The sequence below is a fragment of the Carya illinoinensis genome, chromosome 2 (genome assembly GCF_018687715.1).
Source record: "Carya illinoinensis cultivar Pawnee chromosome 2, C.illinoinensisPawnee_v1, whole genome shotgun sequence".
Taxonomy (NCBI): domain Eukaryota; kingdom Viridiplantae; phylum Streptophyta; class Magnoliopsida; order Fagales; family Juglandaceae; genus Carya; species Carya illinoinensis.
In genome coordinates this window covers 5,720,427-5,735,000 of record NC_056753.1, presented here as the reverse complement: position 1 = coordinate 5,735,000, position 14,574 = coordinate 5,720,427, and the positions used below count along the sequence as shown (strand labels likewise).

The 14,574-nt window shown below is 33.6% G+C and overlaps 1 protein-coding gene, 1 long non-coding RNA gene and 1 pseudogene across 7 annotated transcripts in view; all 3 read right to left on the bottom strand.

Moving 5' to 3' along the window:
- Positions 1 to 2,562, bottom strand: part of LOC122298874 — a 9,918-nt gene extending 7,356 nt beyond the window's left edge. Inside the window, exon 1 of the long non-coding RNA XR_006239519.1 lies at positions 2,169 to 2,562. This is a non-coding gene — a long non-coding RNA (uncharacterized LOC122298874). The remainder of the gene's footprint in view (positions 1 to 2,168) is intronic.
- A 1,893-nt stretch (positions 2,563 to 4,455) lies between these two features.
- On the bottom strand, positions 4,456 to 8,884 carry LOC122298849 (U-box domain-containing protein 33-like). Of its 6 annotated transcripts, none has more exons than XM_043108695.1 (8): positions 8,668 to 8,884; positions 8,363 to 8,469; positions 8,111 to 8,232; positions 7,335 to 7,436; positions 6,451 to 6,916; positions 6,185 to 6,292; positions 5,587 to 5,958; positions 4,456 to 5,447 (listed from the first exon to the last, which is right to left on the bottom strand). In XM_043108695.1, the coding sequence occupies exons 1-8, from the start codon at positions 8,810 to 8,812 to the stop codon at positions 4,743 to 4,745; spliced, it is 2,127 nt and encodes a 708-aa protein (XP_042964629.1). In that variant the 5' UTR covers positions 8,813 to 8,884; the 3' UTR covers positions 4,456 to 4,742. The 6 variants fall into 6 exon arrangements, with proteins under 6 accessions (XP_042964629.1, XP_042964634.1, XP_042964642.1 ...); XM_043108700.1 differs by having other exon boundaries at positions 6,185 to 6,289; positions 8,668 to 8,883; XM_043108708.1 differs by lacking the exon at positions 8,111 to 8,232 and having other exon boundaries at positions 8,668 to 8,803.
- Positions 8,885 to 12,852: 3,968 nt separating this feature from the next.
- LOC122301641 lies at positions 12,853 to 13,999 on the bottom strand (annotated as a pseudogene).
- Between the last annotated feature and the right edge of the window lie 575 nt (positions 14,000 to 14,574).

The following is a 14,574-nucleotide window of genomic DNA, read 5'->3' as shown; positions in this document are numbered from 1 at the left end:
AAAACAAAATTCTAAATTAAAACCAAGATTACTTTGTATCGATATTGACAAAAAAAAAAGAATAAGAATAAACTAATCCCCGGCAACGGCGCCAAAAACTTGACCGGTGCAAAACTGCAAGTGCACAGTATCGTAGTTTTATAGTAAAGTAATAAGTAGAGTATCGTCCTCAGGGATTGGTACCTTACTCTTGCCAAATACCAAAATTATACTAATCTCAATTTTATCTAGAAGAATCGCTAAGGTTTTTGTAGTTGCAAATAAACTTAGATCAACTCAAAGAGAAATAAGCAAAGAAAATAAAACTGACTTTCAAAGATCAAATTCAAAGGGGAAGAAAACTTCTAGGAAATCGATTTCACCATAATTCTTCACTATGCTTTTCTCATCCAGCTAATTTAACTTAAACCTCTTTTGTCTATTAGCAAATCTCTAATTCATCCAAAAGCCTCTTTCGATAGTCAATTGGAAGTGATTCTAGTTTATCAATTCACACAAGAGTATGCAAATTAAATAATCAAGAACGCAATAAGACCAATGATTTAATTACTACACAGGTTCATACAAGTCTTTCGATCTCTATACTTACCTATGCTGAAATATCCAAGATCTATCCTATGATTCCCTCTTTCGATAGCAAATCACAAGATTAATAATCATCTAATCAATGGCCAGTTAATTAGAAGCATTAAACTCAGAATAAATCAGATAAACAAAGAGAGAATTGCATTAAATTAGCATGGACAAACAAGCATAGTTCGGAATTAAGTTACATCGTTTTCCTAGAAAGAAGAAAATTTAGCTCATGCTAGAATTGGAATTCAACATAAACGAATTCACCATAATTGTTCTGAGAAGATGGGAAGAAGAAAATAAACACTGAAAAATCCTCCTTGCAGCCTCAACTGGTCGTCAAAAGCTCAAGGGAACGATTCAACGCCTTTCTCCCGTCCGTGCTCGTGTATGAATTCAACGTACGTGCAATAAATTGGAATTCCGTCTCCAAAACAAATGATTTGAATCCCTCTAGCTATGTTTTTCTCTCCCAAAGAGTGTTCTCCAGTCAAAACTCTCGGCTCTAGAGTGAAGAATGACCTTTTATATGGTCCCACGGCGGAAAACCTAAAATCTGTCAAAATACGATGTTCGCTCGAGCGGGGTGTCGAGCGTGCGTCGAGCGTTCGACTCTGCCTGATTTCGCTCGAGCGGCCTATCGAGTGCACATCGAGCGTTCGACTCTGCCTGATTTCGCTCGAGCGGCCAATGTCTCCGCTCGAGCGATCTTCGTTTTTCAGCAACCTGCTCGAGCTCCCTGTCGAGCGGCAGTCGAGCGTTTGAATCTGCCTGAATTCGCTCGAGCGGCCAAAAGCCTCCACTCGAGCGAACTTGTAAAATCTGCAATATGAAATTTTGCAAGCCATCACTTAACATGAAATTCTTGCAACTCACATGCCACTTAAGACATCTATCGTTTAGTAAAATCTGGGCAATCAATTTGCAAGTTTATCAAAACTAACGAAAACCCATTTATGATTTATCATAAAGATGCAACCATAATCCTCATATAACTATTAACCAATAATGAAATTATTAAAAAGAAAAAGACAATCAACAACCAATAATTCAAGCCCACAAGACAAAAAAAAGAAATATGAGAAAAAGGAAAGGAGACGTAATGTTAGAGCATTAAAGAGAATAATTCAAAAGAAGCAGAACTATAATAATTCAAAGATGAAAGCCATTAATCCTCAAACTTTCTTGGATAGTTTCAAGCACTGAGAGTCTCAACATGTAGCAATATCAATTCTCAAGTTTTGGAGCACAAACCACGTCCGTTGGAAGCTCTCCTGAGTTCTGGAAATATTACATGAACTTGCTTTTCAAGAACCATTGCAGTGGAGAGAGAGAGAGAGAGAGAGAGAGAGAGAGAGAGAGAGAGAGAGAGAGAGAGAGAGAGAGAGAGAGAGAGAGAGAGATTGACGTTGTTTGTAAAAATTCTATTTTTTGTGTAAATGTGAAAAAATTACTTATGACCGCACAGGAAGATGTTAAAAATGCAAATGATTTCGACGCTCCATGCCCTAGGCCGCAATACCCATCTCACAACAACCCAAAACTCACCTCTCTCAGTACACAAGAAGAAACCAGATTCGTCCTTAAAATGTTACCTACGATGCCCTCCAAGGGATGGCGGCGAAAGAGAGATCCACCAGAGCAATGTCGCTAGTTTGCGTTAAATGAGCTCGGGGGAGGGGCTATGCTAGGCAAATGGATGAGCTTCGAGGGGTAGCACTGGGCAGAGGTCAAACGCTGCGACACAGGTTGCTTGGCGAGGGAGGAGGGGTGTCTTCATGGGATTTAAATTTGGTTTGCTCCGTTCAATGATCTCTCGGGGAGTGGCAGTGCTGGGCAGACGGAGGAGTATCGCTCGGTGTCGCTGGACAAAGAGACGGCGTTGCCGGGTGGTGCTGGGTAGAGGAAGGTGACGCGACCTAGGCGAGGGAAGAGGTATTTCACAGGGCAAATTTGAATGGGGCTCTGAAATTCAAATGGGGAAGAGAAAGCAACCGAGGATTAAAACGCACGTTTAAAAAGAAAAAAAAAAAAAAAAAAAAAGAAGCCAATTAGTGAGTGCATTGTGTACACTGCTACAATAACTTTTATATAGAATAACTCTTTAATCAAATACAATGAGAGAAAAAAATTTAAAATAAAATAAATAAAACAAGCATGCACAATATTTTTATAAAAAATATTTTATAAATATCTTCTTAATTATTTAATTATTTTCTTGGCAAAACAGTTTTTTATTTGATATTTTATAAAAATAATTTAATTTGATAAAAGTAGTGTCATCTTATAATAAAATATATTTAGAAATAAATAAAATCATTACAAATACTATGCAATAATTGATAAAACCTATATATATCAAATCTCTAAAAAGTTAGAACCATCTCATCTCATTTCCTAATCCAAATACATAAAATTTTCAAAAAACATTTCATCTCATGTTAATTCAATAATTTTATTATTATTCACAAATCATCTCAACTCATCTCATTTTATCTCAATATTGTTTGGATTCAGAGAGTTTCATCTTGTCTCATGTCAGCATTATAATTTTTTCAAATTCTCACATAAAATATAACAAACAATTCAATTTTTTCAAATTACAAAACAATAATAATATTAAAAAAATAATATTTTATTTAACTTTCAACTTTAATCTAAAAGTATCTCATCTTATCTTTGGATCCAAATGAACACATTTTCTACTTAACTACAAAACTCTTATACATATAAACATTCAAGTTATTTTATCTCATCTAATTATTATAATTTTTCTAAACTTTCAAACAAAATATAATAAAAAATTTAAATTTTTTTAATTTCAAAATATTATATTTTAATACTATTTTATTCAATTTTCATCTCGTCTCAACTCAAGTCAACTCACAATTTTGCTTAGTAAAAACTTATGTGTTAAGTACTTGATCCAACATACATTTTTCTCAAAAATAATTTTTATTATATATCCATAAAACAACTATTACATAGATAAAATGTTTGGTTAATGGGATCCACCCATGTTCTCAATTTTCTATAAAATAAAAAATAAAAGAGAGAGAGAGAGAGAGAGAGGTGTACAACTCATTTCAATCTATTCTATACATTTAAATATATATATCTCAATTTATTAATATTTAAATATATTTAAATAAGATTTATAAAATATTATTATTTATATATAAAGTCAGATAATCTAAAATTATCTCAATATATATATACACATATATACTATTATATATATATATATATGAAGTGTTTGCTTCTACACTAATACTACATGTACTTATAGTTTTACTTACACTTTTGCTTACAAGATTCATTTTATTAGTTTTCTTTTAAAATTTCATTTTTGAATTTCAAAGCTTATAATTTTCACATATCAATAAATGGCATGTGGATAAGTAAGTTTTGTGTAAGTTTTTTTTTAAGTATATTTTAGATTTATATTTTATGGCGCCTATGGAGTAAAATTTGTGTTGTGGGAGATGATTTTTATGTGATAGAAAATAACTACCTATTCCTCCGGTTACAGAAATTATACTATCACTCAAATGACCAAACAACCTTTTTTTTTTTTTTTTTTTTTTTTTTTTTTTTTTTTTTTTTTTACAGCTAACTAGCTCCAACTCGGTTGATAACACACATAACAAATTTTTGGTGATTTAGGTGTAGTCTTCATAGTGAGATGAGATGTGATGGTTTTAGATGAAAGTTAAAAATTGAATAAAATATTATTAGAATATTATTTTTTTAATGTTATTATTATTTTGAAATTTGAAAAAATAGAATTCATATTTATTATATTTTGTATGAAAATTTGAAAAAATTATAATGATGAGATGAAACAATTTTTGTATCCAAGTTGAAGGCGAGGGACAATTCTAATTTAGTACAGGCATTTTATGTCATATTCATAAAATAAAAGGATACACTCTTTTTCTTTTTACACACACAAAAACAAAAGACAATCCTAAATGTGTGAGCATTAAAAACAAAAAAGAACAAGATTATTTAAAGAACTCATAAGTTCTAGAGCGTTTTGGAATAGGCTCCCACCTATAAATTACACCACTCACGCATCCATATTCCTGCAAAAATACTCGACAATTGCTAAAATTACACAACATTTATTTATTGATAGCCTACCTCCACCTTGGCTGATAATGCTTTCAAGAACCTCCGGTTAAATCCCTTAATGATTCGAGTTCCTCCAATACACCAGACCCAAGATCTGGTCTCCTTCTTCTGTTTTTGTGAGAACACAATAGTGCCAATTTAGCCAAAGGTTGAGCAACCTCAAATGGCCAACGTCCAGCCGAAGGATCCAAAAGGGATTCAAAATTGTCTGCAAGTAAGGCAAAGTTGACTTCATCTACTATAGAGTAGGGTGGTGATTTCCCAGTCAACAATTGCAGTAAAATTATTCCAAAGGAGTAAACATCTGACTTCACAGTAAGAATTCCGCTTTGAAGAAATTCAGGATCTAAGTAAGGCAAAGTTCCCTTTGGGACAGTGTTATAACTCAGTGTTACACTGTCACTTGAAGTTTGATCACGGCTTAACACACGGCAAATTCCAAAGTCACTAAGTTTACATACAAAGTTGGAATCAAGGAGAATATTGGCTGGTTTCAAATCTCCATGCACTATGGTGTGAAGTTGAGTACTGGAATGAAGATACACGAGGACGGAGCATAACTCTATGGCTATCCGTAGTCGAGTTTGCCATGACAATGGAGGACTCTTGTCCTTGCATTTGAGTCGATCTTCAAGACTTCCATTAGGAAGATATTCATATATGAGTGCAAAAGCTTCAGGGCAAGATCCAATGAGTTTCACAAGATTGGGATGCCTCAACTGGCCCAATACACCAACCTGATATATACGTATACAACCAATAAAGATCACATTATTCATTTTCTATTCAAAATGTCTCCAAACATGCTAATCTATTTAAGTAAAATATTTTTTCAGATCTAAACAGCTCCAATGTTTTTCAAATTCATATACAAACCTCCATTTGGAACTCTTGGGAGCCTTGGGAGCCCTGAGAATGTAACATCTTTATAGCTACCTCAGTTTGTAGGCAACCAATATAAATGTTGCCATATCCTCCCTGTCCAATTTTCTGAGATTCATTAAACCCTTGAGTAGCGTCTGCAATTTTAGAAAGCGAGAATTCAGGTAGCTCAAACATTTGTCCATTTGAGCCCTCTGCTTTTCTTTTTAGCCCTTCAGCTTCTTTCAGTGCATGATCACGCTCCATCTGGAACTCATCCCTTTCTTTCTGTAACTCTGCAATTTGGCTCTTTAATGATGTTTCCTGTTCTTTGGAAATTCGGAGTTCTTCTATGCATATGTCTCTCTGATTCTCTGCATCTTGGGCCTATTGATCAGATTATTAGCTATTTCTGTAAGATTTAAATAGTTTACGAGTGTATTGGTTTCAAGCATATATGGTGAATCATGTAGTAGTCATGCAAAATGCACTATTTTTTGCAAAACGTGTAATGAGGTGTGTAAAGAAAACCCACATGAACTCAAAGCGTTGACGATGTTCATCTTCTTTGTTCATTCTTATAAGTAGAAGAACTCGTAACTAAAAAGCTTACTCTTCGTATAGCGTCAATCATATATCTCTCTGCTCTTTGACGCACGAGTGCCTCTTTTTTTAAGGCTGCCAGCGCTTGTTGAAGCTGCTCTTCTAGGCTCCGGTCCTGCTTCGATCCATGATACCTTTAATTTCAAAGCCTTGTCGTGTTTTATACCCATTTGATCATTGATTCAGATGAATAATGCCAATGAGAAATGTTAAACATGTTTTGGCAAACAAATTTGCACACACAAAATAGAATTTAACAGAATGCTTTGCACATACCACAACATTGTGTACTCCATTAGAAGAAGTTGATATGTTGCTTGAACCGGAAATCAACCCCGGACTTTGTTGCAGAACTAAAGGGGCGAGCTCCAGAGTAGATGAGCTTCTTGAATAATCCCAAGCCGCCGGTGGAGAGAGCGAGCGGCTATACTGCAATGCTTCGCACTTTCTATCATTCCATGAGCTTAGAGTTGTTTCAAACGCTGTTGTGGGAGAGCCTGCTGAGTAACTAGAACCCCCAGGACTCGTTGGAGATGAAAGCTCTTTAGAACGTTCCGGTAAAGGAGCAACTAGAGCAGCCAGAGCAGTGGTCCTATTGCTCCCAACCGAAAAAGACCGTAATTTGGAGAAGTCTGAGCATTCACTTACGGGACTGCCGCCCCTGTTGTTATACACCAAAGGACCAGACCATGATCTATTTAGGTTTGATTGTCCAGTTCCAGTGTCTGCTGCACTTGCTTCCCTATTTTGGCACGCTACTTCCATCAGGAGAATGGTAATGATCACATAGAAAGAGGAGGATTTTATCACATAGAAAGAGGAGGATTTTGAAGTGTTTGCGGTAGTGTTTGCATATCAACTTTTGAATTTCTTCAACTTTGAAAAAAATGAAGGATGATCCAAGAGTAATAAAAGTATCATATTGTACATGATGGAATGAAATGTTTTGAATTTCGTGGGTATAATGTTTTGCAGCCACAAATTTATACAGAAGTAGTAGAAAAAAAGTTCAAAAGTCTAGACCTTATTGATATGAAATGAACCGTATCATTACTGTATAGACCACCTCATTAAAAACTGAGGCATAACTACAAAACAGAAAGGTAGCAAAAGAATTATATATATTTGCAAGTGTAATTAACAAAAGCTTGGAAGCAAACCTGGTAAAGATGAGGTGGCCCTTACAAATGACCTGTACTTGACAGGAGACAGGTGCAGTTTTACACACATACTTTGCTTTCTTAGACCCCAGTTCCACTTTTCTGCAAATTAAATGGAGCAGTAATTATTAATTAGCTATCTCAATCCAAAATATCAAAGCATGCACATGATCATGTCAAATAACTTTTTTCTAAGGAAATAAACTTCATTAAACTAAAAACATAATACATGAGGAGGGGGTGAGGTTCCCCAATGAACGTCCCAAAACAATAGATAACAGTGCAAAGTGGTGAAAAAAATTATATATTTGTGACCAATTTCTTGCTTTCTACCCATATTCTATAGTAGGACGCTGACTTATAAAAAAACAAAAATAAGATGTTCGCAAAAATGCGAACTATGGAACCACCGCTGGTGATGGTGGAAGCTCCATTAGGAGCGGTAAAGGTGGTGGGTGCACTGTCACATATTGTCTTGAAATGATTTTTAGAGAGATCCACGATCTCTTTTACATGATCATGTTGAATAAACTAGAGAGAGACATTTCAGCCTCTACAAAAATCTCACGTAGCAAGTTTTCACATCAAAAGTGTGTTTAGTATTATATAATTGGCGGGTTTACAGATAGATCATCGGAATCCTTAATATGGATTTAGATATGATCTTAGCTAACCTTCTTGACTGAACTATGGGCTTAGAGAAAAGAGAAAGAGGCTGACACAAGAAAGACTCCACAATATTTATATATGGTTATAAACAGAAGGTTCTTAATTACCTTTTATAGTAATTGGCCGATTTTGATCCTATGACAAGCTTCCTTATCCCATGTCTATAGATGAGTTTTAGGATTCCCTTCTTGATAGAGTCCATTTCAATGGTTAGCATTTGTGCATGTACCTAGATTTTGAAACGCCACAATCCCTAAAAGAGGTCAGAAAACTCACGTGATCTAAGGATTAAAGATGCACAGAAGAAATTTACAGGAGATCTAAGGATCTATATATATATATATATATAGAAATCATACCCCTTTTTGTTCACAGAATTGAAGGTATTCCTCCATAATTGCATGCATATTTTGTGTACCAGTTTTCAGGCGTTCTCTGACCTTCCTTTCTGTCATTAAGCTTCGCACTGAAGTACAAGAGAAAAAGAGTACTCAAATTAACTCCAAAACTTCATGAATAAATACATGTGCGAGGGAAATAAAATATGAAAAATTTTACTTGCAAGCCAGAGTATTGGGATAGACGGTCATCATGCATGGACTCAACCTGCATGTTAATTCCGTTTATATATAAAGTTTTTTCAAAGATATAAATAATTACTTGCCTAAAGGGAACAGCTTTGTAGGCTTGTGAACGCGAATGATGCAAATCCTGCTTCCTCCGTTGTTCTCTAAAGCCCAAGACAGGATTGATTTGCAGTCTTTCACATCTTTTCCCACCGCAACGTATGTGATCATATCCTCAGCCATGGATTTCCTGAAGTCTTATGCCTACAACTCGCCATATACATAGATATATATATATATATATATATAGTACTTACTTGAAGAAGAATAATATCCTAGCTACCACGAAGCTGCCAACATTTTCAAAAATATTATCAAGTCACCAGTACCACTAACGACTTGACTACAAAAAGGTAGTGGAAAACCCAATCATCAAAGTTCTACCCATCTTTATATATATACATATACATATATATATATATATATATATATATATATATATGCACTTCAGCATGTAAAATTATTACATTTCAAAGACTTTTGTTGTTCAAATCTGAACACATTTTCTACTTAGCTACAAAACTCTCATTCACACCGAGACGCAATTCATCTCGTTTCAATTAAAATAACTATTTCCAACAAAAAAGTAAATTTTCGTCAAATATACATATATAATATATGTGTGTGTGTGTATATATATATATATATCTAGATAGTGTCCATTTATATTTGTAAAAAGAAAAAGAAAAAACAAGCAAACAGGCCAGATAAAGAAGACGAGAGGAAAAAAAATCCGACCATACGTAGTATCTATAGGTATATATATAATGTTATATATTTGATTTGAACTAAAATATAATTTAACTAAAGGCATAAATTAATCATTGTGACATTCGGTCAAAATATAAATATTGAAAGATATTATACTTTACTAACTTATTATTATTTCTTAAAATTTACTTTTTTTTTTTATGCATTAAATTATGCATTAGTTAAATTTTAAAAAAAAAAAATCATATTTTTTTATTAAAAACTTCATCTTACCTAATTAGGCAACATGTTTTGCAGGTTATTCCGACTTAGTGTATATATATACAGCTTTGTTATATACAGTCGCCACAAGCAGTCGGCGTGCAGTCGGCTGTACGAAATGAATAAAAAAAAATTATAAAAAAAATTTTTTATATTCAAAGGGACCTACATGAATTATAAAAAATTATAAAAATAATTTTTTTTTTTTCATATGGGTCTCGTATTAATTTTTTTTTTACAGCCGACTGCACGCTGACTGCATCTCCCGACTGTAAAAACTATTTCTCATATATATATATATATAATATATTAGAGAATAAAGAAAAAAAAAAGATATTTACAGTCATGATTACAAACATTATATAATCTCTTTAAAAAATATAAATTAATATAAAATTTATATAAAAAAATTAATTTTTTAATTATATATATATATTTTTTAAATAATTATATAATATTTATATATTTCACGACGTAGCTAATTACCATGAAAGAAACTGCTTCATGCGTGCGTAGACTCTGAAATCGTCAAAGTCCGGTGATTAGCGTGTGTGCATTTGCTCTGCCCGCTTTTGATTGATTGATAGATACTGGCAAGTTGTAACAACCCAATTCGTGTCCCGTCCCTCCTGCATCATATTTTTTTCTAGGAAAATAATTTGTATAATTTGTCAATTTTAAATGAGAAATTAATAAATCTAAGATATACATATAAAAAATTTTGAAAAACAAAATCTACATTCTAATAATAAATTTTAATTTAAAAATGTGAAAAATTTTTACTCACAATATTTGTTTTGTTAATTTTCTTTTAAAATTTTAATTATAAATTTTAAAATTCATAATTTTTAACATATTATTGACATGTGGAAAAGTAAATTTTATATAAGTTTTTTTTTTTCATTTTATTTAGTATTTTTTTATTTTCTATTTTAATTACATGAATTTAAAAAGCAATCATAAATTTCACACTTCATTTTTTTTCTGTTCTGTATTAAAGTATTTATCGACTTTTATATATAAAAGGTAATTTTTTTAAAAAATAATTATATCTCATCAATTTTATTAATAACTCATACTTACGACGAAAAAAAATTATGGTTACAAATAGCAACGCTGAGACTTTAAAAAAAAAAAAAAAAAGGAATATACAGTCCACAGTACGTATATAAAAACCAAACCAAGAAACTCAAACAAACCAAAACAGGAACCTGCAAAAAGAAACACACGTACAGACAAAAGAAAACCAGAAACACATGCAATAAAACACTGTTAGCACACGCAAAAAGATAAAGCAAATATGTAAAAAGGCAATTATTGTTAACAAAATCCTGGCTCCACCTTAAGATTCGTCTTTTATTGCAGCATTCTCTTAACCACATGTTTTCCTTTCTTTTCCACTACTTATCCCCAAAGGTTTGGTTTCTGGTCAAGAAAAGTCAGCTTAGAATTTAATCAAGGAGAATGATATTTCCAACCGAGGGAAGCCACCACAAAACTCACCGATTTGCAGACCGCTCAGTATGTAACTTACGTTTGCTTGAAATTTTAATTGACTGACTCATTTGTAATTATAATACGATAAAATAAAAATATTATATCAAAGATTTTATATATATATTTTAGTAAGAATACTTTATTGAATTTATTGTATATTTGACACCATTAATAACTATTATATAAGAGATTATTATTTTTATTTCATAATATAAGTTAATTGATACAAAATGAAATGTTAGGGGGGTAAATTTTCCCCTAGCCCATCCGGGCATCCCAGCCCAAAGAGCCATAATTAGAAAAGTAAAAGAGTAGACAAGGAGGTAATAAGAAAAAGCTAGAGTCAAAGAAAAAGAAGGAAGGCATCAAAATATAGAGAAAAATGAGAAAAATGACAAAGCAAGTCAAACATGTAAGTGGATTGAAGTGACATAAAATTAAATTCCTTACTAACCACTCATAGGGTTTACTCAAAAAGTTACTTCCGGATGACCAAAGGAGGATTACGATAACACATAAGTCATCTTTAACCTAAGAACAAGAGCTCCAATATATTATACTTTCTCTAGAAAAGAGATCTTTGATCTTCATTGTACAAAGATAAATGAAGACTGTAAAATAATGGATTTACCTTCCAAACAATCCATAGACGTAAACCATGTGTCAAACTCTGTAAATCTGTATGTCTTATTCTCTATTTACATTAAAAGAGAGAGAAAAATGATAAAGCAATTCAGACACGTAAGTGGATTGAAGTGACAAAAAATTAAATTCCTTACTAACCACTGATAGGGTTTATTAAAAAAGAGACTTCTGGACGACCAAAGGAGGATTACGGGAACACAGAAGTCATCTTCAACCTGAGAACAAGAGCTCCAATATATTTTCTCAAACAAGTATTTTCAGCTTTTTGCCTCTTATTTTATTTAGTTAGTAACACTATCGTATCCTCAAATTCAAACTTTCTACACCCAGGAAGAAAGTTTCCCAGCCATTGAGATCAAATGTATTCTCCATTTAAGTGGACATTACCATGATATGCATGGTGCCCGTGAACCATGCGTAGTGTCCATGCACCCATTATGCATGGTGTGAATACTGCCATGCACAGGGACATTACGGGTGCATGTTACCGTGCATCCAAGAGGCCCACGACAGCCAACCGTGGGCCCAATGCGACATGTACCATCGGCACTTTTTGCTGCTTTTGTAGTAGCACTCGATGACTATGGCCGGGCATGCAGTGGTCCAAGGCCACGCATATCGTGCACCTAATTTGTGCTGAGGAAGCATGAGCCCAGTGTGACTATTGATGGCCACCACGTGGACCGACGGCACATGCCTTCTACCCTACCATTGTTTATTATATTTTGTGTAAAAATTTAAAAAAATTAAAATGATAAATTGAGATAAAATCGTTTCTGTATTCAAACGAGCCTTATTCAACTTGAAGCCAAGGAACAATTATAATTTAGTACAAACCTTTTATGTCATATACATAAAATAAAAAGATACTCTTTTTTCTTTATACCCCAAAAAAAAAGTTAAAAAATAAAAAAATGAAAAAGAAAATCATAAATGTATGAGCATTAAAAACAAAAAAGAAAAAGATTACTCAAAGAACTCTAACTTCTAGGGAGTTTTAGAATAGACTCTCACCTACAAATACCACTCACACAAAAACACTTGACAATTGCTAAAATTACACAACATTTATTTATTGATAGCCGGGCTCCACCTTGGCTAATAATGCTTTAAGAACCTCCGGTTAAATACCTTAATGATTCGAGTTCCTCCAATACACCAAACCCAAGATCTGGTCTCCTTCTTCTGTTCTTGTGAGAACACAATAGTGCCAATTGAGCCAAAGGTTGAGCAACCACGAATGGCCAACGTCCAGCCGAAGGATCCAAAAGGGATTCAAAATTGTCTGCAACTAAGGCAAAGTTGACTTCATCTACTATAGAGTAGGGTGGTGATTTCCCAATCAACAATTGCAGTAGAATGATTCCAAAAGAGTAAACATCTAACTTCACAGTAAGAATTCCGCTTTGAAGAAATTCAAGATCTAAGTAAGGCAAAGTTCCCTTCGGGACAATGTTATAACTCAGTCTTACACTGTCACTTGGAGTTTGATCACGGCTTAACGCGGCAAATTCCAAAGTCCCTAAGTTTACATACAAAGTTGGAATCAAGGAGACTATTGGCTAGTTTCAAATCTTCATGCACTATGGTGTGAGGTCGAGTACTAGAATGAAGATAAACGAGGATGGAGCATAACTCTATGGCGATCCGTAGTCGAGTTTGCCATGACAATAGAGGACTTGTCCTTGCATTTGAGTCGATCTTCAAGACTTCCATTAGGAAGATATTCATAGATGAGTGCAAAAGCTTCAGGGCAAGATCCAATGAGTTTCACAAGATTGGGATGCCTCAACTGACCCAATACTCCAACTTGACATATATGTATACAACCAACAAATTAAAGATCAAATTACTCAACCAATATTTTTGAGATCAAAATACTATCATTGATACTTTTTCAAAACTTTTTTTTTATTCAAAATGTCTCCAAACTTGCTAAACAACTCTAAAAAACTCAAAAAGTGTTTTTCAAATGCATATACAAACCTCCATTGGGAACTCTTGGGAGCCTTGGGAGCCATGAGATTGTAACATCTTTATAGCTACCACGGTTTCAGTTTGTATGCAACCTATACAAATGTTGCCATATCCTCCTCGTCCAATTTTATGGGATTCATTAAAGCCTTAGTGGCATCTGTAATTTTAGAAAGAGAGAATTCAAGCAGCTAACATGTGTCCACTTGAGCCCTCTTCTTTTCCTTTTAGCCCTTTAGCTTCTTTCAATGCATGATCACGCTCCATCTGCAATTCATCCATTTCTTTTTGTAACTCTGCAATTTGGCTCTTTAATGATGTTTCCTATTCTTTGGAAATTCAGAGTTCTTCTATGCATATGTCTCTCTTAGTCTCTTCATCTTGGGCCTATTGATCACATTATTGGCCATTTCTGTAAGATTTAAAAAGTTTAGTGTATTGTTTTCAAAACATGTAATCAGAAGTGTAACACTACAATTATACGCCTAGTAGAACTCGTAATTAAAAAGCTTACTCTCCGTATAGCGTCGATCATATATCCCTTTGCTCTTTGACGAAGGAGTGCCTCTTTTTTCAAAGTTGCCATCGCTTGTTGAAGCTGCTCTTCTAAGTTTCGGTCCTGCTATGATCCATAAAATCTTTAATTTCAAAGCCTTGTCGTGTTTTCTACCCATTTGATCTATTCAGATACATAATGCCAATGAGAAATATCGAACATGTTTTGGCATGCAAATTTGTAAACAGATAATAGAATATAAAAGAATGCTTTGCACATACCACAACATTGTGAGCTCCATTAGAAGAAGATGTTGATATGTTACTTGCACTGGAAATCAACCTTGGACTTTGTTGTGGTA

What these genes read in the sequence shown, in the direction of transcription:
- LOC122298849 (XM_043108695.1), bottom strand. Translation starts at nt 8,812, where the DNA reads ATGGCTGAGGATATGATCACATACGTTGCGGTGGGAAAAGATGTGAAA. An exon ending in AATTCTGTGAACAAAAAGGG is followed by an intron (nt 8,233 to 8,362) that starts GTATGATTTCTA and finishes TTCAAAATCTAG; the next exon opens with GTACATGCACAAATGCTAAC. An exon ending in ATGGAGTACACAATGTTGTG is followed by an intron (nt 6,293 to 6,450) that starts GTATGTGCAAAG and finishes CATGGATCGAAG; the next exon opens with CAGGACCGGAGCCTAGAAGA.